Source organism: Hypomesus transpacificus, chromosome 24 (genome assembly GCF_021917145.1).
Source record: "Hypomesus transpacificus isolate Combined female chromosome 24, fHypTra1, whole genome shotgun sequence".
NCBI lineage: Eukaryota > Metazoa > Chordata > Actinopteri > Osmeriformes > Osmeridae > Hypomesus > Hypomesus transpacificus.
In genome coordinates, this window is record NC_061083.1 from 4965680 (window position 1) to 4990679 (window position 25000).

At 46.0% G+C, this 25000-nt stretch overlaps 2 protein-coding genes across 4 annotated transcripts in view; one reads left to right on the plus strand and one right to left on the minus strand.

Annotated features, from left to right (window-relative positions):
• Positions 1 to 75: 75 nt before the first annotated feature.
• Positions 76 to 3440, minus strand: LOC124486797 (peptidyl-prolyl cis-trans isomerase C). The gene is made up of 5 exons (XM_047048624.1): positions 3335 to 3440; positions 2594 to 2707; positions 2358 to 2451; positions 1859 to 2043; positions 76 to 1678 (listed from the first exon to the last, which is right to left on the minus strand). Exons 1-5 carry the CDS (start codon positions 3437 to 3439, stop codon positions 1550 to 1552), a joined length of 627 nt encoding a protein of 208 aa, XP_046904580.1. The 5' UTR covers position 3440; the 3' UTR covers positions 76 to 1549.
• Positions 3441 to 4195: 755 nt separating this feature from the next.
• prdm6 (PR domain containing 6) overlaps positions 4196 to 25000 on the plus strand; it is a 28679-nt gene continuing 7874 nt past the window's right edge. Inside the window, exons 1-5 of one of the 3 annotated variants that reach the window (XM_047048621.1) lie at positions 4196 to 4360; positions 7206 to 7710; positions 10726 to 11033; positions 20293 to 20420; positions 22240 to 22364. In XM_047048621.1, coding sequence (XP_046904577.1) covers positions 4280 to 4360; positions 7206 to 7710; positions 10726 to 11033; positions 20293 to 20420; positions 22240 to 22364 — 1147 coding nt within the window. In that variant the 5' untranslated portion in view covers positions 4196 to 4279. Of the gene's footprint in view, positions 4361 to 5770; positions 6800 to 6868; positions 6894 to 7205; positions 7711 to 10725; positions 11034 to 20292; positions 20421 to 22239; positions 22365 to 25000 lie in introns of those variants that run through there. The other 2 variants (XM_047048622.1, XM_047048623.1) reach the window with 2 other exon arrangements.

Below are 25000 nucleotides of genomic sequence, written 5' to 3' on the forward strand. Positions count from 1 at the left end.
TGTGAGAGTGAGAGAGTGAGAGTGAGAGTGAGAGTGAGAGTGAGAGTGAGAGTGAGAGTGAGAGTGAGAGTGAGAGTGAGAGTGAGAGTGAGAGTGAGAGTGAGAGTGGACCGACAGAGAGAGAGCCCTAGATCCTGTCCATGTACCTAAATCACCTGTCAACACAAGCTTTGGTTTACCATTGCTTACACATGCCAGTTCATTCTTTGGTTTACCATTGCTTACACATGCCAGTTCATTATGTTGGCAATAAAAAATATAGAATTTTTTTTAATGGAAAAATGAGAAAAAAACAAAGTCTTGCAATGTCTTTTTATTGTAGAAAATACACTTGATGACACTTTCATTGCTACTGCATTGCAAATAAGGAAGCTGATATAAAGGATATGTTGGTTCAGTCTCTACAGTCAGTGTAACAGATAGTTAGGATATGCTGATTTTGAACATCATTGAATGATGTTAGGATGGGGCTAGATTAGGAGTTATGGTTAGGATGGGGTGAGTTGAGTTATGGTTAGGATGGGGCTAGGGTAGGATTATAGGAAGATGGTTTGGGGTTATGGATGGGGTTAGGTGGAGGTTGTAGAGTTGTGGGTTAGGTTTAGGGGTTAGGATGGGGTTAGGTGGAGGTTGTAGAGTTGTGGGTTAGGTTTAGGGGTTAGGATGGGGTTAGGTGGAGGTTGTAGAGTTGTGGGTTAGGTTTAGGGGTTAGAATGGGGCCATGTTACGGCTGTAGGATGACTGGTTGTAGTTAGACATCGTTAAATTAAAGACTCATTCACCAACAGTTTGGAACTGCTGGTATCACAAGTCCATTTTATCTCTAGTTACTGCTACTCTATTCCCCAAAGGATAAGACAAAACTTTCACAATATTTCATTAATCGTGTGTGATTTTGTGTTTTTTTCAACAAACTATAAGACATTTGATCAAAGAAATTAGATTATTATTACATTTTGCCATTTCAGAAACACTGGACAACCTATAAATTGGTCCTGGTCACAAACCATTCGGCTTGATATGTAAAACAGTATTGCATATGTGTCAACTCACAGCGACAGTGTTAAATAAGTTTCAATTAGTTAATAAAAGTGCTGTCTGAACAGTAGTGCAAATGGCATAGTGATAGTTTGGCAAGCTGTAGTCCGATCATTTTGGCAATTCATGAAGGAAGTTAAAATGTCTCGTGTCAGTCGTACCAAAAGTGCATGGTTTCATTTAGTTAGTATTCACCCGTTGGAGAGCAGTGAATATACTATGGTAATAAATTAACACAAACAAAATCTGCATAATAATTTAGCTTTGTGACAAGTCTACAGCATGAGATTGTAAATCCAGTCTACCGTTGAAATCCTCACAAGGAAAGCCACAAAGCACAAACACACGTACACAAGCTACTTCAAATAAGAACCCTGTATACTTTGTGTTAAGTTGTAATTCTCTGGGGGATGGTCCAGGTAGTTCCCCTACACATGGAAACAGGGTCCCCCCCTCTTGTGTACGTGTGTCTGGGTCGTGCTCGAGGCTTTAGGTGTGTGGGGTCCTGGTGTTACCATCCCTCCACCTCCACGATGAACGGCTCCTTCACCTCGATCCGCCCGCTGTTGACGATCACACACTCGGTGTAGGGCAGGTTCCTGTCATTGGTGTCCTGAAGCTCGATGGTGTGAACTACAGACTGGAAACACAAGGTGAAAGATCACCCTTACTGTGTGTGTGTATGCGGGTGTATTCTTGTGAGAGTTAATAAATAAGTTAGGTTGTGAGGGTATTTTGCGCGTCTGTTTGCAGGTGAATTCTTGTGAGCATGGATATTTTTGATAAGTGAGATTGTGTGTGTCTCTTGGATTCAGCCTACCATGCCTTCCAGCACCTTGCCGAAGACCACATGCTTGCCGTCCAACCACGGAGCCCTGGCAGCGGTGATAAAGAACTGGGATCCGTTGGAGTCCGGCCCCGCGTTGGCCATGGACACCCAGCCCACACCCAGGTGCTTCAGACGGAAGTTCTCGTCTGCAAACGTGTTCCCATAGATGCTATGGCCTGGAGGTGAGGAGGGGAGAGGTGGTGAAGAGAAGAGAAGAGAGGTGAGGAGGGGAGAGGTGGGGGAGAGAAGAGAGGAGAGGTGAGGAGGGGAGGGGTGGTGGAGAGGAGTGGAGAGGTGAGGAGGGGAGGGGTGGTGGAGAGAAGAGAGGAGAGGTGAGGAGGGGAGAGATGGGGGAGAGAAGAGAGGTGAGGAGGGGAGAGGTGGTGGAGAAGAGAGACGAGGAGGGGAGGTGTTGTGGAGAGAAGAGAGGAGAGGTGAGGAAAGGAGGGGTGAGAGGAGGGGAGAGAGTGTGAGGCCGGTGCGGTCCTACCTCCGGTCCCGTCCCCTGCTGTGAAGTCTCCTCCCTGGATCATGAAGTCTTTAATCACACGGTGGAACTTGCTGCCTTTGTACCCATAGCCTTTCTGTAAAAAAATAGGTGAGGTTGAATCCAAACAATAGAGACTGCTGCTGAAAGAGACCACAAGTTTAAAGCCTGGGCCAGTGTGTTAATGATATTGCTCGCCTTACAGAAACCCACTTTAATAAGGTTCTGGGCAGGCCTACCTCTCCTGTTGCCAGGGCCACAATGTTCTTCACGGTCAGAGGAACCACCTCACCAAACAGACCAATCACAATCCTGCCCACTTCGTGGCCCGCAACCGTGATATCGAAGAACACCTGGGAAACGAACACACACACACATAAGCATGGATGAAATCATCCTTAACTCCACAATCTGTGTGGGTCACTATGAAGTGTACAATAAGGCCTTGTTTCATGTTGTGCTTGAGTGCCTTGATCTGGCCTGAGTCAATGTGTTATGCCTTATGTAAGTGCATTAGCCTATTGGCAGGCTGGTCACTATCATGGCATTCCAGAGGTTAGAAGGACAAGAAAAAAATCAAGTGTGTATTTATCCATTTTAACCTGGATAGATTGCATTATTTCATTACCCCTTATTACAGTATTGTACAACATTATTTCAAGACGATAAAAAATATATATGACATCCATAAATGTGACAAATCAGTAGCCATATTCAGTGCCATCAACAGATGAGATCACATGGTTTGGTTCAAGATTTGATTATCCTATTTGTGTGTGTATTTGTCTTTTTTTATACAGCAGAACATTACGGCGCAATGCGGTTTTCTATGCAGTTTGACCACGTAGTATTGTTATTATGTATCCTGCACACAGATGTTTTCGAAGGAACCCTCTCGGTGGGTTCGCTTGTGCATGCATAAGCGTCCGAGCACCTGTTTATCGCAGATGGTGATGACTGGATGTTAATAGGCTACCGACCTTCTCTGTCACTTTCGGTCCGACCCGTCCTTTCGAGCATGCGACGTTCTCTGGAAATGTTAGCGCCACGAAAACGATGGCAGACATAAACGTCTTTAGCTCCATCTTGCAGCTGCCGAGGCTCCGTCGAAAAATCTCGGTGTGTCAAATCGGTGTGAATAGCGGAGAGCGTCTGCACTGAATTTCCTGCTGTAACCCCTCCTCCCATTGGGCAGTGCTTCAGTATGCCCAGCCTCCGCTATAGCATGGTGCTGGGATGCGCAGTCAGGACAGGGTAGCGTCTACACTACAGAATGACTGTCTTAACACAGGCAAGAGGCAAGCTGTGAGAGACAGGTGTTTGCATGGTCCCAAAGTGGACCACAGTTCTACACTTTTAAGACGCTCCGCTACAAGAAATAAAGACGTGTCCTTTTTCATTCACCAGGAGGTTCAGGTTTGTGGTGCTGCAGGATCCCAAACCGAAACACTTAGAATAGGCCTATTGTCAGGCACATGGAAAGAGATTTAAATTGGGGGAAGATCGCATCAACAAGCATTACAAACTTTTCGTTCAGTTAAATCAATTGTGGCCTGTGTTAGTCAAACATTGTATTATTGTGTCTTGTAACAAAGAAACAATAATTGCCTCAAGATTTGGGAACGTTCATGATGCTCCTGTGTGCCTCATCTTTGTTGACAAAGGATTATCTCAACTGCCCAAGTTTGATTACTAATACATTGTCAAAGGGAATATAGCTTTTTAGGAAGGGGTGCTGCTGTAGCCTATACACACCAAACCTCCCCCTCACAACTTTAGGCCGCAGTAGGGTCTATCCGACAAAAAGGGAAAGGCTAGAGCTGACATCTTGAGTTCCGCTGTCTTTTGTAGTTATTTGTAAACTTGTTGGGTCATACAATCCTAACAATCCATCATTAACAGAAGGTGAACTACTAGACACAAGCATGTCCAAGTGTCTGGTCTCTTCCTCCCTGGCTCGTGAGGGACTACGGCGCCCTCTGGTCGTCACACACTGCCCAAGCGAGGTAAGAGGAGGCCGCTGTCTTCCTACTAGATATACAACCCATTTAGCTTACATATCGGAAGGGTTCAGGAGACCTACGTGGTTTCTGTTTAGGATGCCTACTTCGACTTCCTATTGCATGTAAATCACTTTTATCTGAATTTCCCCCCGGTTGGATTGCATATGCAATTCGGCGTTGAAGAACACACCTACTAAAGCCTACTCATAGGAAACACATGAATTAATGTTAGCAACATTTTGTGAGCAGCCCACAAATACCATAGGCCTTTATCAAAGGACATGGATTAGTTAATTTGGTCTATTGTTTTGGATTATTTTAGGTTCCTAGATTTCTATCAATCTTGACCATTTCGTAATTAATATGGTCACATAATATTAGGCTATACATGCAAAAATTCCAAACTCTTGACGTTTGTTGTTTTCAGTGGTTAGATAACAATTGCCTTTTGTCGATTCAATCAATATAGGATAAACACCAGATAATTAAACTGTCCTAAATATGAATAAGGTGTTTATTTCTAAAATGTAGCACTTAGTGTAAGCAAGAGGCGAGTTGGAAGAAGAAAGGAGAGTTTGAATCTCTGTAATTCCCAAGTGAATAACCGTCTATATTAATGAATTATATAGTCAGCAACCCGTGACCTCAAAGCCATAATCAGGACACACTAGGGGCACGAGGAGAGGTTGTTGAATTCTTTATCGGACTCCTGTCAAAGACGGCCGTCCATTTGTCTTGCAACCATCAGGCGAATTAATTAACAAGAAATGTAAACGTTTTAATTGAATGTCAAACAGAATACACTATGTAAATGAAAACAACACCAAGAGGTCTATAAGTACAAACAAATCAAGGTTACATGAACGTGCATGTATAAATTAAGTTGTGTTGATATGTATTGTAAATCCACCCTAAATGATGATCTTTTGTAGCAGAAAATGATGAATTTCGGTAGTTAATTTATTGATCAGAGCTGCTACTTCAATGTCCTTTAGTTAAGCAGTCATTAATCAATGGACGTAAACAGCATTGCTCTCCTTGTGTTGTGTTTTACGCCTTCTTAGAGAAACGGAGTTGTGGATTATTTATAAATCCAAACGACAGCAAGGTTGATAGAAATTGAATATTGCCCCTTTTTACTGAAATAAACCAAGTATAATGACACAAGAACAGTGGCTAGTCAATATTGATGTTTAGAATAATTGTTATGACAATTACCATCTCTAATGTTTTTGTTAATAAGTCAAATACAATTATTTACAATGGAGGCAATGGGAATGATCCCTGGGATATGATGGTATTTTCCCTATACCCTAAAATCATAGCCTAATTTCAGGGTCATTAAAATACTTAATTCCCACGAGTTAACAGAGTTTGAAAACCCGTAATAGAGCGTGAGTTGGAAGTCTTCGATGTGCAAAAATAACGAGCTTCGAAACAAGTTTTTAATGTTTATTTTGTGGACGCGGGCTGCAATTCCCTAAAGAAACTTCAGTTTAACATATCAGCACACTCGCGGGGCGAGTATTATTGTTCACATTCTTTTACAGTGAAATTGCGCTTTTGTAGACAAGGGTTCATTTTCAGACGATTATGTTTGTGTTTTTGTTCGTTATCAATCTGCAGAGGTCTCGAGATGACAAATGGCCTTGTCAAAATGACGCCAGTCAAAACATTTTACCACCCCTCTAGAAGAACGCGTGTAAAATGCCCCGCACAGACACTGTACAAACACTCATAACTTTCTCAAGCGCAAAGGAGACGGTGGGAAACACTATTGCTGGATAACAAGTTGAAGTAACAATACCATGAGGCAATCTGCATTATCTAGAGAGTGTTGAATTAAACTAGAAATGTCGTGAGACACGAGAGTCCGGTGGTCTAGAAGTGGCCACCTTGAAACAATTGAAAAAGCCAACCAATGGCGTGCGGAACTGTTTTGATCCTTTTAATTTGTAATCAGCTTTTATTTTGAGAGGTGAACTAGAAATGTACTTTAATAAGATAAGTATTCATTCATTGTGTGGGAAAGAAACGTTTTTTTCCCCCTACAACAACAAATGACCAGAAGTTACAATGCAAATGGAAGCTGGCATTGCTATTTGGCTTAAGAGACTGGCCCACTTTCAATTCTTTCAAGCCTAAAAATCCAAGAATAGTTTTGGCAAAGACAGATGCGGTGCTACAGTTTTGGGCCAGTGTGAACTTCTTCGTCCCCTGTGTGTTTTATGCTGTCGTAAAACCCACGTGCCCTTTTCTCTGATCCTGCGAGCGCTCAGAGGAGAGGGGGGCACGAGAGGGAGGAGATGATATTGTACTTCAGACGTAAACCCAGAAACGAACAGCGCGACGTATCTGAAGTCAATACTATGGTGTAAGAGTCCGGGAAATACGCATTGGAATCACCGTCAAGGACCTAATACACCTTTACGTGTGAACATAGTAAGTGTTGTTTTTTCTGCATCGCTGTGTTTGCTGTGTGGTTGGTAAGGACATCGTCGGTGAACTCTGGAAAGTAGCGGTCTTCCGTGCTGGGGTAGGCTATAGTCTGTGATGAAAGGTTTACACACGTGAAACGCAGAGATGGTCTTGTTTCCTTTTTAACGTACATTATTTTAGTATCTCCTTTTGCGTTAGTTTGCATTTTGTAACGGAACAATATATCTTACCATTATCAGCGTAATGGCTGACTAAATTCGTGAATCGTGAGAATTGAACAGTTAAAGCTTATTTTCTTTACGTTTTTGTTAGGCTATATGATCAATTATGAACTTCTTTAATCTAATTTAATTGATAGTAAACTATCAACTCAGCCAGTGATAAGCTGTCAATGTTTTCTTCTGCGCAGCTCCGGTTTGCGATGCTAAAGCCCAGTGACCCCAGCGGCTCTGCGTTCCTCAAGGTGGACCCAACTTACATCCAGCACTGGCAGCAGCTTTTCCCACAAACACATCTAAAGAATGCCGCGCTCACGCAGTTGCAGCCGCCTGACCGTATCACCATCCCAGTGGAGAGCTTTCGCCAAAGGCAGAACCTCATCTCCTCAACCACCTCTTCCTCGGCTCTGACCCCGTCCTCCACCTCTTCCTCCACCTCCTCAGTTTCTTCGCTGGCTGGGTTAACACAACTGCCCGTGCCACCAATTGCACTTTTTGGACAAACTCTTTGCAGCGACATTATCTCGTCAGACAGCACCAGCCTCCAAGCTAAAGAAGTCTGTGTATCCTCGAGTTTTAAGAGCGACAAGGGGTCTCGGTTTAAACTGACCTCTGAGGAACTGGACTACTACCTTTACGGACAACAACGAATGGAAATAATACCGTTAAACAATCACACCGGCGACCAGAACAATCGTATGTATGACTGCCCAGTTGTCCCCTCCAAAATATTCATGAAAGGGGGATTTACGTTTTATTGTAACATCATTAGGCAAATAATACTTAGAAAAAAAAGAGAATAATATTTTTCTTGTTGTCACAGATGGCAAAGAAAATGTTTCAGCTGCTCAAACAATATTGACATTGGTTATGGAAGTGCGTTCTATTGTTTTTTCTCTGTCCCGTCACTTTAAATAGGCTACTTTATAGAATCAAGACACTGATTGTTATTAATGGTGCCTCGTGTACACCAACATCTGGAAAGTTTGATTGAAGTCTCAAAAGCAGAACTCTGACCGTTAGCAGGTGCGCGCGTTCAAATGACTAATACATCTAATATGATCTAGGCCTATCAGTAATTCATTGCTCACTAATTTAAAATTAATATGCCAACTAATATACAATTTCAATTAATTAAGATAAGTGGACCTTTATTTTCTTCCACAATTATATCTTATTATGATTTCCATCCGCTTCCAGATGCACGTGCTGTTTGGGTGTCTCGTATGTATACGTAGGCCAACGTTCACTCATTAAGATCTGTGCAATTATTGACAATTTAGTGCAAAGTACCTCAACCGTTGTGCAGGCTAAATTATAATTCTAAATTAGTTCTTACTTATCTGAACAATATCATCCAAACCACGTTTGTATTGTTACATTCCATCAACAGGTCTGTGCATTTGTAATACATGTAACCTTAAAAAACTCTTTCACTAATCACATAGCCATACGTTCCTCAAATAGTCCTATAACATATGGACACAGTCTATAATGACCAAAGGTCATTATTATAGGCCTAATTATAGACTATGATTATCTTAATTCTGAAGCTAATTCTGGATGCCTCTTTTCTCTTTAAATCGTTTTTATTTTACAGCAATTCATTTAATCCAGTCGTCATCTCACGTTCAAACGAGAGAAGGCTCTATATATTAAAGCGAAGTTTGAGGAGGTGGTGACTGTTTATTTAAGGTGATAAAACGGCCCATCAGCAGTAATCTCCATCGATATGTGGCACCACCAGATGAGGGATGGGGGGACAAGCCACAATTAATTGCTGTATAGTTTTGTGGAAGAGAGAGCAGAGAGTGTGGATCAGAGATCGATCTCGTGCATCGGCCGCTATTCATCATCCCTACATGCAATATAGAACTCTCCCGGGGACAGCGCGAGACTGCTTTATCTACATTCGGTGCTCTCTCCCCCATATTTCAAACCTCTGTCGGTCATTTATAAAATATCCGAAGTGTGTATTACGTTCCGTGAAACATACAATTCCGTACGCTTCAATTTCTCTAATTGCACCAAGCGTTTAATCCCGAGAATCAAGACAGAAAAGTTGTGAAAAACCGATCTTTAGCAGAAAGGTGTTTCACTATTTTATTGTTGCTTTTCAAAGATGTTCTTATTTTGGTATAAGCTCGATCATCAATATTATTATTTTTTTATGCCATCAAAAGTTTTGATTTTTTTCTATATTATGCAGCCTAAAGAGTGTACGCCCAGCCATGGTGTTGAAATTGGACTGAACAATAAAACATTGACTAAAGAGGGGCATTGCGCTCGCACACGGTAGTATAAGCGTGCAGTGTGTCACCTATAAAACAGAAATATCAAATTATGATCTAGAATGCGGTCATACACAAAATTGTAGACCTTTGCTACTCAGACAGAATACCACTGTTCCCACCTTTGTATTTGTTAGACTACTGTTTAGATGAATAGTCCCCAAATAATTATTGAAATGAACAGTTCAATATTACACAGCATTACAATCAAGGAATGTCGGATGTTTCTCAATGTTGTCCCAAAGTTAAAACCTTTAGACAGCTAAACAACCAAGCAAGAAATAAACTATTGGAAATAATGATAATAATAAAAAAAAAAAATGCTTTTCCATTTTCTTGTTTCAAACTTCATTATATTTATGGTGATTGCGTCTGAGTAATTACCAAATAAATATTATTGCAGATTCTGAATTCGTTTTAACACACGCGTCTATAACAAATCCCTAAACTAGACAGCCGACATGAAAAGCTGTCTAAACATTTGGAATGGATGAGCCCTGTAAAATGGGAGAAGTTCTCTCCCACTTCATAATAAGTGTTCACTCCTCTCACCTGTCAAAAAGTTTCACTTCAGTGTTATTATTCCAAGCCTCAGCAAATCAAACACCATGTTTACCTGATAGTTGGTATGTGCAAGAAGACTATGCAGTACCAGTTTGCTATTACACTGCAGAAGTGAAAAAGCCAGCCATGGTTTGATATCCGTGTGTGTCTGTGTGTCCAGGGCCCGCAACACGAGTGCATGTATGTGTGTGTGTTAAGAGACTGTAACGAGTGTGTGTGTGAGTGTATGCTTCCAACATTTTAAGCCTGTACATATTTCCTGGGTCTGTGCTTATGTGTATCTGTCTCTGTGAATGTAGCTTATCCGTGGTGTCTTCATGCAAAGTCTTCATGTCCACTGGGTGTAGAGTTAGTATGTGTATCCATGGCCACTGGGTGTAGAGTTAGTATGTGTATCCATGGCCATTTCCTGCACAGTAACAGGTACATGTTATCCCACCAGGGGTAACATGTATGTTTATATGATCACAGGGTGGTAACATGTATGTTTATATGATCACAGGGTGGTAACATGTATGTTTATATGATCACAGGGTGGTAACATGTATGTTTATATGATCACAGGGTAGTAACATGTATGTTTGTGATCCCATCCTGGTAACGTGTTTGATCTCAGCATGGTAACACGTATTTGATCGCAGTGTGGTAACGTGTGTACTCCCAGAGTGAGACGTGTGTGTGTGTACTCCCAGAGTGAGACGTGTGTGAGTACTTCCAGAGTGAGACAAGTGTGTGTACTCTCAGATTGTGACGTGTGTGTGTGTACTCACAGAGTGAGACATGTGTGTGTGTACTTCCAGGATGTGACGTGTGTGTGTGTACTCTCAGAGTGAGACGTGTGTGTATGTACTTCCAGGGTGTGACATGTGTGCGGACAACCGCAACGGGGAGTGTCCCATGCACGGCCCTCTGCACTCCCTACGCCGCCTGGTGGGCACCAGTAGCTCCGCCCCAACCGCGCCCCCTCCGGAGGTCCCCGACTGGCTGAGGGACCTGCCCCGGGAGGTGTGCCTCTGCACCAGCACCGTGCCCGGCCTGGGCTACGGAATCTGTGCCGCCCAGAGGATCCCCCAGGGAACCTGGCTGGGACCCTTCCAGGGAGTGCCCCTCCTGCTGGAGAAGCTGCAGGCCGGAGCGGTCAGGAACACCAGACACTTATGGGAGGTGAGTTGGCCGGGCGACAAGCGGTTTATGGGATGGATAAAAATGAAATGAGGATGATAATTGTTTATGTGAAGGAGTGGGTTTTATTCATTCATTCCATTTTTTTTCTTTTCTTCCTCAAAGCCTTTATTTACAAACTCTGGTGGGTTATTTAACTTGAGTTTATTCAGGCATTATTGTTTGGGAACGCCATGCTCAGTTATGAATGGATAGGTGTGCATTTCTGTCGGTTCTATGTTGTGGAGGTATCGGTTGTGCTGCTGCTGCTTGAGATTGGCGTTGTTGTGACGTAAACTGAAGTTGACCCTTGTGTGTTTCCATAGTGCATCTTCCTGTATGTCCCGTTCAAAGTTGGAGCGAGCCTCACATTGATTAGGGGTGATTCCTCTTATATACAGTTCAGGGGAAAAGTCAATGTGCTGTGTATATATATTTATATAAACAGCTGTATTAGCATTAGCACTATGTTAATCGGCATAGGGGCTGTCCATGTGGTCAGGGGGACTGATAGATCTCTCCCCTGGGCTCTCCCTCTGAAAGGTCACTCTCCCCTCCACTGGCCAATCAGAGCTAGCTTCTTTGGCAACCGTGGCAGCCAGGGGTGATGGGGGCTGGGTGGTGTGGGGAGTTGGGGGAGGTTTGGGAGGAGAGGGTCATGGTTAAGAACACAGACACTGGTACACATACAACCAGTGTGTCCAGGCCAGAGGTCCTGGCCTTTACAACTAGAGGTTGATCCAGAGTCAGACATTATTGACCCGGGTCAGAATGTTATTGTTTTACCAAATACTGAGAACGAGAGGGTAATCACGTTTGATGTTTCAGTGCAGCTCAATAATAAATTAGTATATCCTTTTCCCTCTTCCAAAGGTTTATTTACCATACTGACCATATTAAGAACGCGTGACTCTTAACTGTACTGAACGCTGTTTACTAAAGTCAGTAGTCTTGTAAGTTACTGTCTATGAAGGGATGGCATGGACTGTGTGTGTGTCTCCTTCATCACTAGTGCTACTGATGATGTACTGCATGTATCATCTAAGAGAGGCAGATTGTAAACACCAAAAGTGCCTGGCAGGAATTCAGCCTGATAAAGTGGAGCTTAAATGAGTTGAAGAGGTGGAACACAGAGAGAGAGAGAGACTGTCGACTACCCTAATTCACACGTCTTTGGTCATGGTGAAAAGGTAGTTTACTCAAATTACAATCTTACCATATTTACCTTCTCATCTAGACACCCACATATTTGATTTCTGGAGTGTAATTTTTGAAAGGAGTTTGTGAGTTTGAACTGTGATTTTTAACTCTCCAATCATCATTAATACAGCTGAAAACAGGGAATGATATGTTGTCTAGCCAATCAGAAAAAAGGGTTTTAGTTGCATTCTCTTGAGTGTGAGTTGTGTAGAGTGCAACAGAGGTTAAGACGTCAATCCAAATGAATAGCTTCTACAAAGGTCAATTATAGTTTCTGGTTATGGTAATCTTGCACAGCAGTTCAGGAAAGAGGCGTATTCAGTAGCAACGTGGACCTCCATCGCTAATATACAACCCTTAGCCTACTGTACAACTCATAGTGGAATACAGTGGCTGGTCGGTTGCTGTGAGAGTAAAAACGTGCTGTTGAGATTGTTACACAGAGTAGATTGCAGTCCAGCTTAGGTTGTTGTTTTAGCAGATGGCATGTGAACTATTGCTTTGGAGGGTCTAAGACTGAGGGCTACGAGCAGTAATAACAACTGTATTTTTGTCATGCTTTATTTGTGTAGTCTCTCCGGTTGTATGGCAACCGTAGCCTGGCTCTACTATGGAGTCGACACACTGGTTTTACACAACACTCGTGAGACAGCCTGGGATAGAGTGACCTAATTTTTCTTACAAACACACACACACACACACACACACACACTGTCTGGCCTGCGACGATTTGATCCGGCAGTATTCCCACAGTGTTCCCCCCCAGCACTCCCTGTGGATGTGTCCTGTGGTCTGGCGGTCAGACAGTCCACTACGCCGCTGGAATGTGCGGAGTTCTAGAGTGCCTTGCTGATGTCCAGGGTTCTAGAACGTCTGGCTATCCTACCAGGGCGAAAATAGGCTTTAAACACTATTAAAAACATGTCAGACTTGGGAGGTCAGAGTCTGGTTGTTGACTTCGGGGGGGCCTCCGGTCTGTTAGTGTGATGCGGAGGGAAAGAGCAGCAGAGCATTCAGTCACACAGAATATCATCGAGCATTTCTGTCTTGAACCTCTGGATTCGAGTTAATATTAGCCGCAAAGGCCCCAGGAAGAAAACGGGGAAGAAAACGTAGATAAAATGGAAAGAACGTCAGGAATGGAGAGAGCGAACCCAAACCCAGCAGGGGAGTGCAGCCCCCCCCCCCCCCCTGCACACAACATCAGATCTGGGAGGCTGTGTTGTGACGTCCACACCTCCCAGAGTCCCGTGGCAGCAACCTCACACCGGAACCTTCTGCTGTCTCCAGGAGACAAAGCATCACTGCTATGACATCATCATCGTGGGACGGCACCGGTGCGAGTTCTGGGTATTCATAATACCCTCGTCAGGCCCTCGGCCAGGATAACTATTTATATTTAGCGTGAGTCGGCATGGAGGTGACATGTTTAAGGCCGGTTCGCCGACTCAGAAAGCTTCATCATTTGTCAGGAAGGTTGTTCCACGGCTCATTTCTACCCCGATGCTACGCTGTGTTGAGTGAGAAAGCAGCACAGATGAGGAACTGTTTTATTTGAGACTTATCAGAGTCTATTATATAAACATTTGGCTTTTTGAATAATAATGATTATTATGTCTTGATTTATATGCTAGCAGTAAAAATGTGAGCGCTGAAAACAGTTTGGGGGTGAAATTGAAAGGTTTCCCTTCTGCGTGTCAAGCTCCAGAATGTTGATCTTGGTTTGGGTATATAATGGTTTATAGTCATCTATCGAAAAATGAATTCCTAGTTTTTTCTTCTTCCTCTCGTGTGCACACAGCCAAGAATTTGCATTCCGTTTGCCCATCCAAAAACAACACTAAGATAGTTGTATTTCTTGACTTTTCTCAACTAAAATAAACCTTAAACACAGTCATCTTTACAACATTTAAAGTGAGTCCAGGCTGTGTATCCTTCAGTACATTTACGGAGGAAAACTAGGGAATACCAAGTAGTTGAGATGAAGAAAACAGATAAGAGTTAGATTAGTGAACTTGCATCGATTTGCTGTAGAAGTGGCCCAGCAGGCATTGATTGGGTCTCAGCTCCAGTTTTTCAGGTATTCTGGATCATTCCGAGGCTACGATCCTGAGGCCGGTCGAGAGGACGGCAGATGGGCAGGGTAGAAACCGAGCTCGTCTCCTGTGCAGAAGAGTTAAAAAGGCCCCCAAAAGAGGGCTGGGTGTGGAGGCGTGATATCAGGATAGGCCCAGGCTTGTCGAGGCCTACCTCTGCGAAAGATTTTATTTTAAGGTGATTCACATTCCCCCTGTTCGCTTAATTGCTTGTTTTGTTCAACTCAAGCCTTGCCTGGCTTCATCCTGATGAAGCTGTTGCTAACACAGAGGACCTGTATCTATTGAAACTGTCTGGGTCTAGTCACACTGATTCTGATCTAACCAGATGTAGCTTGGGGTTTGAGTCGGCATCGGTCCAAACGAACCTCAACACCTCAGAAGGCCCCCCTGCCTCTGGCCCCCCTGCCTCTGGCCCCCCTGCCTCTGCCGCCCCCCCTGCCTCTGGTTCACACTGTTAGTCATCCGTGAACGCTCGACCGTCTGATCCTCCGGGAGCTGGGGAGGGTCAGTCCAGAGAGCTGCTCTCTGTGTGCTGTGAGGCCCAGTCCAGAGAGCTCCTCTCTGTGTGCTGGTAGGACCAGTCCAGAGAGCAGCTCTCTGTGTGCTGTGAGGACCAGTCCAGAGAGCAGCTCTCTGTGTGCTGTGAGGACCAGTCCAGAGAGCTGGACGCGGCGCTCCAGAGAGCCGTCCACGCTGACCCTCCTCGAGACATTTACATACCAGCCGTCCTGGGACAGTCCAGCTAAGTGTTTCTCCTGATAACGCTGCACATTCCACCGCTCCCACACCCCAGCCCAGCCCAGACTGAGTACCCCAGCCCACGTCAAGTGATGTCCCCCACCTCCCACCCCACACACACACAAACACACACGCAGACAAACTCACTCCAACACCCACACACCTCTGTCACCCCCAACCCTGCTTCCTGTGCTATCCTGGTCGTGGGTCTCCCAGACCCTCACCCTGGACCCTCACCCTGGACCCTCTCCCTGGGCACCAGGGAGGGAGAAGAGAGGATTTATTTGCTGTAAAAAGGCCAGGGGGTCAGACAAAGGCTTTTACTGCAGCCCTTAACACACACACACACACACTGACATACACACACACCGACACACACTGACACACACCGACACACACTGACACACACACACACACACACACACTGACACACACACTGAGCAGTCTGCAGGCACGGACACCCAGCTGTTGAAGGAGGATTTACAGGCGGACAGTGACAGGCTCCAATCAGCTGGGTGGAACTGTGGTCTGTCTGGTGATGGAGCAGTAACTAACACAGTGACAGCAACCTGGAGACCAGATCAATGACTGAGAGAGTGGTAATCCTCCCTCTTACCGCACGCACACACACACACACTCACCCAAACACACTCTCACACTCTCACACACACTCACCCACACCCACTCACGCCTACCCACACACTCACACCCATGCACACAATACAGCGACTTGCGTGCACACACAGTCATGTACATTTAGAAGTGACAGTGATGTGATAGTCCCAGTTATCAGCACTGGCTCACTCCTTCATGTACAGTAGAAGCAGCAATTTGGAAACGTTATAGTGTGTTTGTCCTTGATATTCTGTTAAAAACATAGGAATGTTAACATGGAAAATATTGTAAATGTAAATGTTAACAAGGCAAATACGTTTCAGTTACAAAAAAATGCTAACATCTCAAACTATTAAACTTGCACTTTCATGTGTGAAATATGTGGTTTAAGTATGTATAAATCTAAATATGATCTTAATATCATTATTAAAAGTTCTGAACTTTTATAAGGACCGTGTGACAGTTGGGCTTGCCAACCCTGTCTTAGCTCGACAATAACTCACTAACAGCAACAATTCGTTAGACAAACAAAACAAACAGCAGCAGCAACAACTCACGACATCATCGGTGACCGCAGGGGCCTCCATTATGCTGTATACAGAGATTTATAAATTAGGCAATTTCCTTGATTATCGCAATCATTTACTGAATTGATTGCTTGAGCGAGCTATAGACAGAAGGCCGCCAAGCTATTGACAGGCTTCAGCGAGTAATAAACACAGGCTCTTCAATACAGTAAGATGTTAACCCCCCCCTCCCCCCCCACACACACACACACATGCACACACACAGACACAAACACACACACATGCAGATCTCCATGCAGCTTCACGGGTCACTTAGCACAGAGAGGAGAGTCAAGGTTGTGTATTCTGGCATGGATTAATAATGTCTGGGTTAATCTGTTGCCATGCATGTCGAGGGTGCACTCTGGAAGACTTTAAAAGGTGGTACAGGACTATGTAAGGAGATATAGGTCTATGTGAGGATGTGGAGGTAAGGTGGTAAGGCTGATGTGGAAGGGTGCAAGGGGGTCCTGTCAGATCGTGCCTGACTGCGTGAGGCCCACGGGCGGAGCGAGGCTGGGGCTTCTGGGGTGAGGCCCACGGGCGGAGCGAGGCTGGAGCTTCTGGGGTGAGGCCCACGGGCGGAGCGAGGCTGGGGCTTCTGGGGTGAGGCCCACGGGCGGAGCGAGGCTGGGGCTTCTGGGGTGAGGCCCACGGGCCGAGCGAGGCTGGGGCTTCTGGGGTGAGGCCCACGGGCGGAGCGAGGCTGGGGCTTCTGGGGTGAGGCCCACGGGCAGAGCGAGGCTGGGGCTTCTGGGGTGAGGCCCACGGGCAGAGCGAGGCTGGGGCTTCTGGGGTGAGGCCCACGGGCCGAGCGAGGCCGGGGCTTCTGGGGTGAGGCCCACGGGCGGAGCGAGGCTGGGGCTTCTGAGGCTTGAGCTCAGAAGGTTTTCTAAAAAAAAACAATTTTTTTACCTTTAAAATTGGGGTTGTAATTTTCGGCAAAAATAACAGTATGTGTTCAAAGGAATGTTTATATTACATAAAACCCTCCGCAAAAATTCGGCCTCAAATTAATGCTAAAATATACAATATACCTGTGGAAGTTCCAATCTACGCTCACTTCAAACCTTGACTAGGTCCTAGGTTGGGGCTAAGCCCCAAATGTTTAGCTCTGCCCTACTGTAGGGCCCAATGTAGAGCGATCTAAGTTGGTGTAAGGTTGTGTATCTCTTGACATGCAGAGCATATAGAACACTCTTTAAACACTTGTGTAGGACTATTGATTCAAATCTGTAAGAGGTTGTTTAGGACTATTGATCCAAATCTTTAAACGGTTGTGTCGGATAGTATAATATAATATGTAGGGATGTGTCTATGCAAGTCTTACAGGTAAATGGTTATGGTAATGTAGGGTCAAGTGAGACTGTAGGACATAGTAAGGCTAAAGTATTTACTTTTGTGTCCTAAGGTTGTAGAAGGTTGTGTAGGGCTATGAGAGGTTATGTGCCTCCATACAGGGCAGTGTGGAGTGGTGGAGTGGTGGAGGTCTGTGTGAAGCTTTGCACAGCTAGGACGGGCAGCGCAGGGCTACGACCACCCCAAGAGATTGGTGTGGGAATGTGTAGGCCTCTGCGAGGCTGTGTAGGGCTATTTAAGGCTGTGTTGGGCTATGTAAGGCTGTGTAGGGCTATGTAAGGCTGTGTAGGGCTATGTAAGGCTGTGTAGGGCTATGTAAGGCTGTGTAGGGCTATATAAGGCTGTGTAGGGCTATGTAAGGCTGTGTAGGGCTATGTAAGGCTGTGTAGGGCTATGTAAGGCTGTGTAGGGCTATGTAAGGCTGTGTAGGCCTGTGGTGGGAGACAGGATTTGACTGGATTGTCAGGTCTGTAGAGTCATAGAAACTAAAGGAGGAGAAAAGATCATGAAAGACCACTGAGTGTGCAGCATCCTGGCTGTTATGTCGTGTAGTGGACGGGTGTTAAAAGACTGAGATGGTGTACCGTAAATCACTTTTATTGAGGGTTTACATTCACACTGTAACCAATCTACTTGTCCTGTGTGTGTGTGTGTGTGTGCCAGTGACTGTACACACACACACACACACACACTACTTAACATACACATACACAGTGGGCGTGTGTGTGTCTACTGTCTGCACGATGGCTATCAATCTGGCAGGGTTTTCTGGCCGGGCTCCTTGTATATTACATGTTGAGGAGGAAGCAGGGGATTTCCACGTGTACTGAGCTGTACTCAGCTGTGTGGTGCCGTACTGAACTGTAATGTTAGATCCTGTACTATACTCTATTGGACTGGACTGGACTGTGCAGTGCTATGCTTTTACTGTATACACTATGCACTATGAATTAAATCATCGTGTTATGGCCTGTATAAAGAAAGCATGAAATTAGGACAAAATTATACCAAGCACACTATCATACCAATCACCAGGGTTCTTGTATATCTGGTCAACGTCTGAATATGATCCTGTGTCATGAACAGCGCATTAGGAAAGTCCAGAAGCAGCTGAGGTCGAGCGCCACTTAAATTTAGCAGTGATGCACTCATCTGTTTATAGAGCAGCAACGACTCCCACAACAACCCTGACGTTCTCCTGACGTTCTCCATGGGTTTGCGACCCCCCCCCCCCCCTCGATAGCATGGTTCAGAGGAACATGACCCCAGACCCAGGTGCCCAGACAGCAGCACACATGCCAGAACCATCCATCACACTTAGAACCATTGGAGAACCCAGCCCTCCCAGAACCCTTTCGGAGAACCGGAGGCTCTCAGAACCAGATCTGGAGATCTGGACCCTGAGGAAGCTTCAGAAACATCAACATAAATATGGCTTCCTGTAAACACGGCGAGCTGTCTTCCAGCTGGGAGGACGAAGAAGACCAGATCAGAAAACAGCAGTATTTCTGTATGAGAGAGACAGGCTGAAAGGAGAGAACTTTATTTCTCCAAATTGTTTGTAGAACAGCCTCTTGCGCACTCAGATGCCATTAAGTTGAAATGGAGGCCGGGAGTTAGAGTCTGGGGGCTGGAGGTTAGAGGCTGAAGGCTAGATTTTAGATGCTCCATAACACCTATAACATTCTCAGAATGTGCTATCTTGTTTCTTATTTTATTTTATTTTTTTTAATTTTTTTTTTACTCACAAAAAATCCTAACAGAATATTAGCACTGGAATGTGTACACGTTTTCAGTTGACCGTGTTTGATCATTTGTGTCTTTGCGTTGCAACTCTTTCCCATGCCAGATAACACCCAGCAGCAGCGGTGTCCAGACCTCTGCTCTCCGTCTGCCCTGAGGGGGGATGAAGGGGGATGTGTTAGTGCAGATAAACCACGAGAAAGACGTGTCCCGCTCTGTGTAACACACAGGTCTAGTGTAAGCACTGTCCTGAGTACTCTGTCATGCTGTCATCCTGGAACCAGCTCCCTGGGAGGAGGGGGCTGGAGATGAGGGAGGAGGAGACGGAGAGGGAGGGAGACCAGAGCAAGGACAAGGGGATGGATGGAGATGGAGAGAGTGTGAAGTGGAAGAGAGAGAGCGTGGGGAAGAGGAGAGGGCGGGGGAGGGGTCACAGGGGCGCAGAGAGGAGATCACAGCAGACAAACTAGATGTGTGAGCTTGGCTGGAGGTTAACAGGGTTGAGAATCTCATCCAGGGAGACGGTGGTCAGGCTTGGATCCCCCCCGCGCTCCGCTGGGCAGGGACGGCATGGGACAGACAGGGGGCTGGAGGGGAGGGCCGAGCCTGGCAAACACTTTTGTAGTCTGCTGTCGAGAAGGTCTTTTCGAGGCTAAAATAGGTTTTGTTTCAGAAAAAAAAAAGTTGTTTTCTTTTTGCTCAAATCGCCTCCTCCTTTCACAGTTTTACGCTTTGATCACAGACTGTGATCACAGTTACCGTGGCAATACTTTGTCATGGTGATTTAGTGTTATTATGACGTTGACACCCCAACAACAGTATTAATCATGCATCCGAGGTCGTGTACATGAAAGTAGTTGGCCTAAGTGTTGCCTTGGAACCAGGAACACGTCCTCTTGGTCCAACTTGTCCCTAACCGCCTCTCTCCTCGCTACGTTCCAGATCTACGACCAGGAGGGAACGCTACAGCACTTTATCGACGGCAACGAGCCCAGCAAGTCCAGCTGGATGAGGTACATCCGCTGCGCCCGGCACTGCGGAGAGCAGAACATGATGGTCGTCCAGTACAGGTGAGGCCACGGAGGTTTACCACAGAACCCTATCGGCTAGAACCGGAACACTGGAGAACCGAAAGATATAGCTCACTCTAAGAATACTGAACCCAATTGAGCCGTATCCCTTTGAAAGCCTTTTGTAACTTTGGCAGTGTGTAATGTTGAGTGGTGTACTTAAAGATCATCTTTCTCCTGATCCTCTCCTGTTGGCTACAGTCCAGGATATAAACACACATGCACGTGTTCGTGCACACACACACATACATGCTCTCCAGTGTTCCCCTGCAGCAGCAACACAGGGGATGTCCTCTGCAGCCAGTCAGATGTCAGCTGGTTTGCATTCCTCCTGTTATGATTTGCTGTATCTAACTGGAATTCTCTTCAAAGCAGCCCATGATTGATCGGCTCCGCACGGCCTGTTTGGGTTCTGCTCTGACAATAACGTCCTCTGGCATACTCTCTACTGGCCCCCCAAACCCCTCTCCCCCTCACAGACCCCTCCTTCCCCCTTCACAGCCCCCTCCTTCCCCCTTCACAGCCCCCTCCTTCCCCCTTCACAGCCCCCCCCCCCCCCCTTGCTAGGACGTCCTACCTCTGTCTTTTATGAGTCATCCAACCACAACACTACATACATGTCAGCAAGGGAAATATTATCCACAACGCTCAGAAATCCCTTTGATGTTCTTCGGCTGAGCTGAGCTGAGAGTTTGTGTTTGTGTGTGTGTGTGTGTGCGTGCGTGAGTGAGTGTGCGCACATGTTCCTGTGTGTGTGGATGCATGCATGCTCTGGTGTGTGTGTATGTGAGCTCCTGTGTGTGCGTGTGATTGTGTGTGTGTACGTGAGCTCCTGTGTGTGAGTGTGTGTGTGTGAGTGTGAGCAGTAGGCTTGCGAGGGAGGGTGTACATTTACAGTGTTCCAGGGTCGGCTCTAAGTGTGTGAGACCACCCATCGCTCAGCAAACAGCCGTCCCTCAGCAGCCTTGCCGCTCGTACAGAGCCAGTCATTATTTGTGTGACCCCATGTTTATGTTAGGTGAGGCTTGGCCGAGTGAAGGAACGTAGCAAGGGTATAAAATACATGGTATACCCGTGTTTTTTTATAAATACATAGTACTCTTTGGTGCTTTTTCTCAGCTTATGAGATGTGTTTGATTTATAAGTCTTGTCTATGCTTTATTTTTACGTCCCAGTGGAAAGAATTAATAAAGTTCACAGGCTTCAGCAGCTCCGCTGAGACCCGAAGCGGGAGAAACGTTTTTTTTCTTGTCCGTTTATAAACCGTTTCTTTCTCTGTAATGCTGATGCTGCGGCGATAATGTGACAGATGTCTGGAATGCCAGCTTGAGGGCGCTGCGGTTAGGGAGACAGAACAGACATCAGCAGGGTCGCCCTCACCTGGGCTTGACCTGCCTCACTGACTCACTAGTGCCTCATTGACTCAGTAGTGCCTCACTGACTCAGTAGTGCCTCACTGCCTCAGAGTCTTACCTCCATGAATCCTGTCAGGTATTTTTAGGATACGGGTGGGCCTGTTCTATAACATGCTGTGCGTGTTACTCAGGTTTTGTTTACTAGCGACCACTTTGCCCACTTTTAAGTCTTGACAACATGAATCAACAGTAACTGGTAGGTTAAATTACTAATGACATTGACAACCATGACATTCCTATTTGATCTGTCGAATGTTTTGTGTTCTTTTTGTGGTGGTGAGCACGAGAATGTCTATTTTGACAATGACTTCCGCGATCTGATCAAACAAGGCCACCTGGTTTTAGCGATCATGCCTGCGTGCTGGTATTAAGCGTGTGGTGGTTGTGCTGTGTGTGCTGTCCAGGTCCTGTATATTCTACCGTGCCTGCATGGACATCCCCAGGGGAACGGAGCTGCTGGTCTGGTACAACGACAGCTACACCTCCTTCTTTGGCATACCGCTTCAATGCATCGCCCAGGATGAGAACCGTAAGAACCTTCACCGCTTTTTTCCTCTCTTCCTCTTCTTCTCTTCCCTTCTCTCTTTTCTCTCCTCCTGCTACTGACTGTCTGGTCGACTCGGACCTCTCTTTCTATAAACGTATTAGCAAAGCCATTTTCCTTTCCTTTGTTCATGTCATTTGTTTCTTTCGTACATCTGTCTCACTTAGACTGCATCGGAAACGCTTGTTATGCATACAGCACACACACACATTTATTCAATGTACTTACTGCCTCACGCCCAGCAACCCTTACTGTCATGGGCCCTTGAGTTGGCAAGCGGCTGGTGCGATTTAATTTCAACTGTCCGAAGGAGTAAGCAGATAGACATCCAGGCAGACAAACATGACTGCTGTCATAATACAACACCGGAGGGATTTACCAGCGTTGCAGAGGTTTGGAATCTCTCTCTCTCGTGACCAAGTCTGCTCAAGGATGGCTTCCATAAAACGTCACACAACTAAAAGGCAGCGTAACGTTTACCGTGTGGCGGAGCCGTACACAAGGCAATAAAACAGAACCGTCAGACATGTGTCCTACATGTAGAAGCCTGCTAGGAAAATGCAGTCATTTGGATTTGAGGGTAAATATTTCTACAGCAGTGTGGCACCTCAGACACAGTAATAACGGGTGTAAATATTCGTCTCTTTACGTCACCCTGGTGTGATTTATGTGTCTGGTACCGACAACCATGGCCAGTTAAAAGCGGGAGAGAAATTCTCTTTTTCACTTTGCGGGACGTTAAACATCAAACTGATGATGTGATGTTGGTCTTTAGCCTCTGGTCCCTAGAAGCTACCAAGCAGCTTGAGGTTTTCAACACCTCCGGTTTGTACTTGTGTTCCTGCCCTCCTCTCTCATGGTCTCTCCGGTTTGTACTCATGTTCCTGTCCTCCTCTCTCATGGTCTCTCCAGCTTGTACTTGTGTTCCTGCCCTCCTCTCTCATGGTCTCTCCAGCTTGTACTTGTGTTCCTGCCCTCCTCTCTCATGGTCTCTCCAGCTTGTACTCGTGTTCCTGCCCTCCTCTCTCATGGTCTCTCTGGCCTTTCGTCCTCCTGGTGTTTGTCCCCCTGTCCTCCCATCCCAGCCAATGAGAACAGCCTTTCAGAGACTTTGAGCATTTGTCCTGGCTGGGTCCTGACTCTATACTGCCTCTATACTGGCTCTGTCCTGCCTCTGTCCTGGTTGGGTCCTGACTATAATGTCTCTACACTGCCTCTGTCCTGACTCTATACTGCCTCTGTCCTGCCTCTGTCCTGACTGGGTCCTGGCTGGGTCCTGACTCTATACTGGCTCTGTCCTGGCTGGGTCCTGACTATAATGTCTCTACACTGCCTCTGTCCTGACTCTATACTGCCTCTGTCCTGACTCTGTCCTGCCTCTGTCCTGGCTGGGTCCTCACTATACAGTCTCTATAGTGCCTCTGTCCTGACTCAACACTGCCTCTGTCCTGACTGGGTCCTGGCTGGGTCCTGACTCTATACTGGCTCTGTCCTGCCTCTGTCCTGGCTGGGTCCTCACTATACAGTCTCTATAGTGCCTCTGTCCTGCCTCTACACTGCCTCTGTCCTGGCTGGGTCCTCACTATACGGTCTCTATAGTGCCTCTGTCCTGACTCAACACTGCCTCTGTCCTGACTGGGTCCTGGCTGGGTCCTGACTCTATACTGGCTCTGTCCTGCCTCTGTCCTGGCTGGGTCCTCACTATACTGTCTCTATAGTACCTCTGTCCTGCCTCTACACTGCCTCTGGCTGGGTCCTGAGGAGTGTTGTGATGTAGTCCCAGGCCAGGGAGGTCTTGGCCCAGCCACAGGCCCTGACAGCTCTGTGTTTACATGTTCTACATTTTATTACTCTAGTCCAGTTGGACTCCCTGTTTAGACAAGTGCCTTTTTTCATATAAACTGTTTTTCAGAGTAGAGTACAGTAGAACTTTGATAGATACAGTATTGTAACCGTAGACAACGTGGCAGAGAGGAGAACGACGAGAGGGAAAAGGGCGAGCGTGATAGCCTGATAGAGAGGAGAGCGGTGAGAGGGAATAGGGCGAGCGTAATAGCCCGGTAGAGAGGAGAGCGGTGAGAGGGAAGAGGGCGAGCGTGATAGCCCGGTAGAGAGGAGAGCGGTGAGAGGGAAGAGGGCGAGCGATAGCCTGGTTGTTCAGAGTCTCCATCAGCGCTCTGAGGTCTTGCATGGTTTAAACGGGGGAATCTGTTTGTTAGTGAAACACAGACTGACTCAAAAACACAGTAGAACTGTGGGCTCTCTGCCCTGCAGACCAGGCCTGTTCTCTGCTAGTGGAACCAGCACACACCGTCCACATTGATGGATGAATGCAGAAGGTGCTCTTCCTCCATTTTGCCTAAACCCATCACCTTTTCTGAGTTCTACGCCCATGTCAGATGGCTGAGCGGTTAGGGCATCAGGCTATTAATCAGAAGGTTGCTGGTTCGATTTCCGGCCGTGCGAAATGACATTGTGTCCTTGGGCAAGGCACTTCACCCTACTTGCCTCGGGGGGGAATGTCCCTGTACTTACTATAAGTTGCTCTGTATAAGAGCGTCTGCTAAATGTAAATGTATGTCTTGGGCTTGGCAAGAAGGGTGGAGAATGGAAGCTTAGCT

Bases quoted from the DNA above. Each gene is read 5' to 3' on its own strand.
- LOC124486797 (XM_047048624.1), bottom strand. From the start codon at position 3,439: ATGGAGCTAAAGACGTTTATGTCTGCCATCGTTTTCGTGGCGCTAACA. The intron at 2,044-2,357 runs GTAGGACCGCAC...CCTCACCTCCAG, and splicing joins AGCAGGGGACGGGACCGGAG to GCCATAGCATCTATGGGAAC. The intron at 1,679-1,858 runs GTAGGCTGAATC...TTGTGTTTCCAG, and splicing joins GCAAGGTGCTGGAAGGCATG to TCTGTAGTTCACACCATCGA.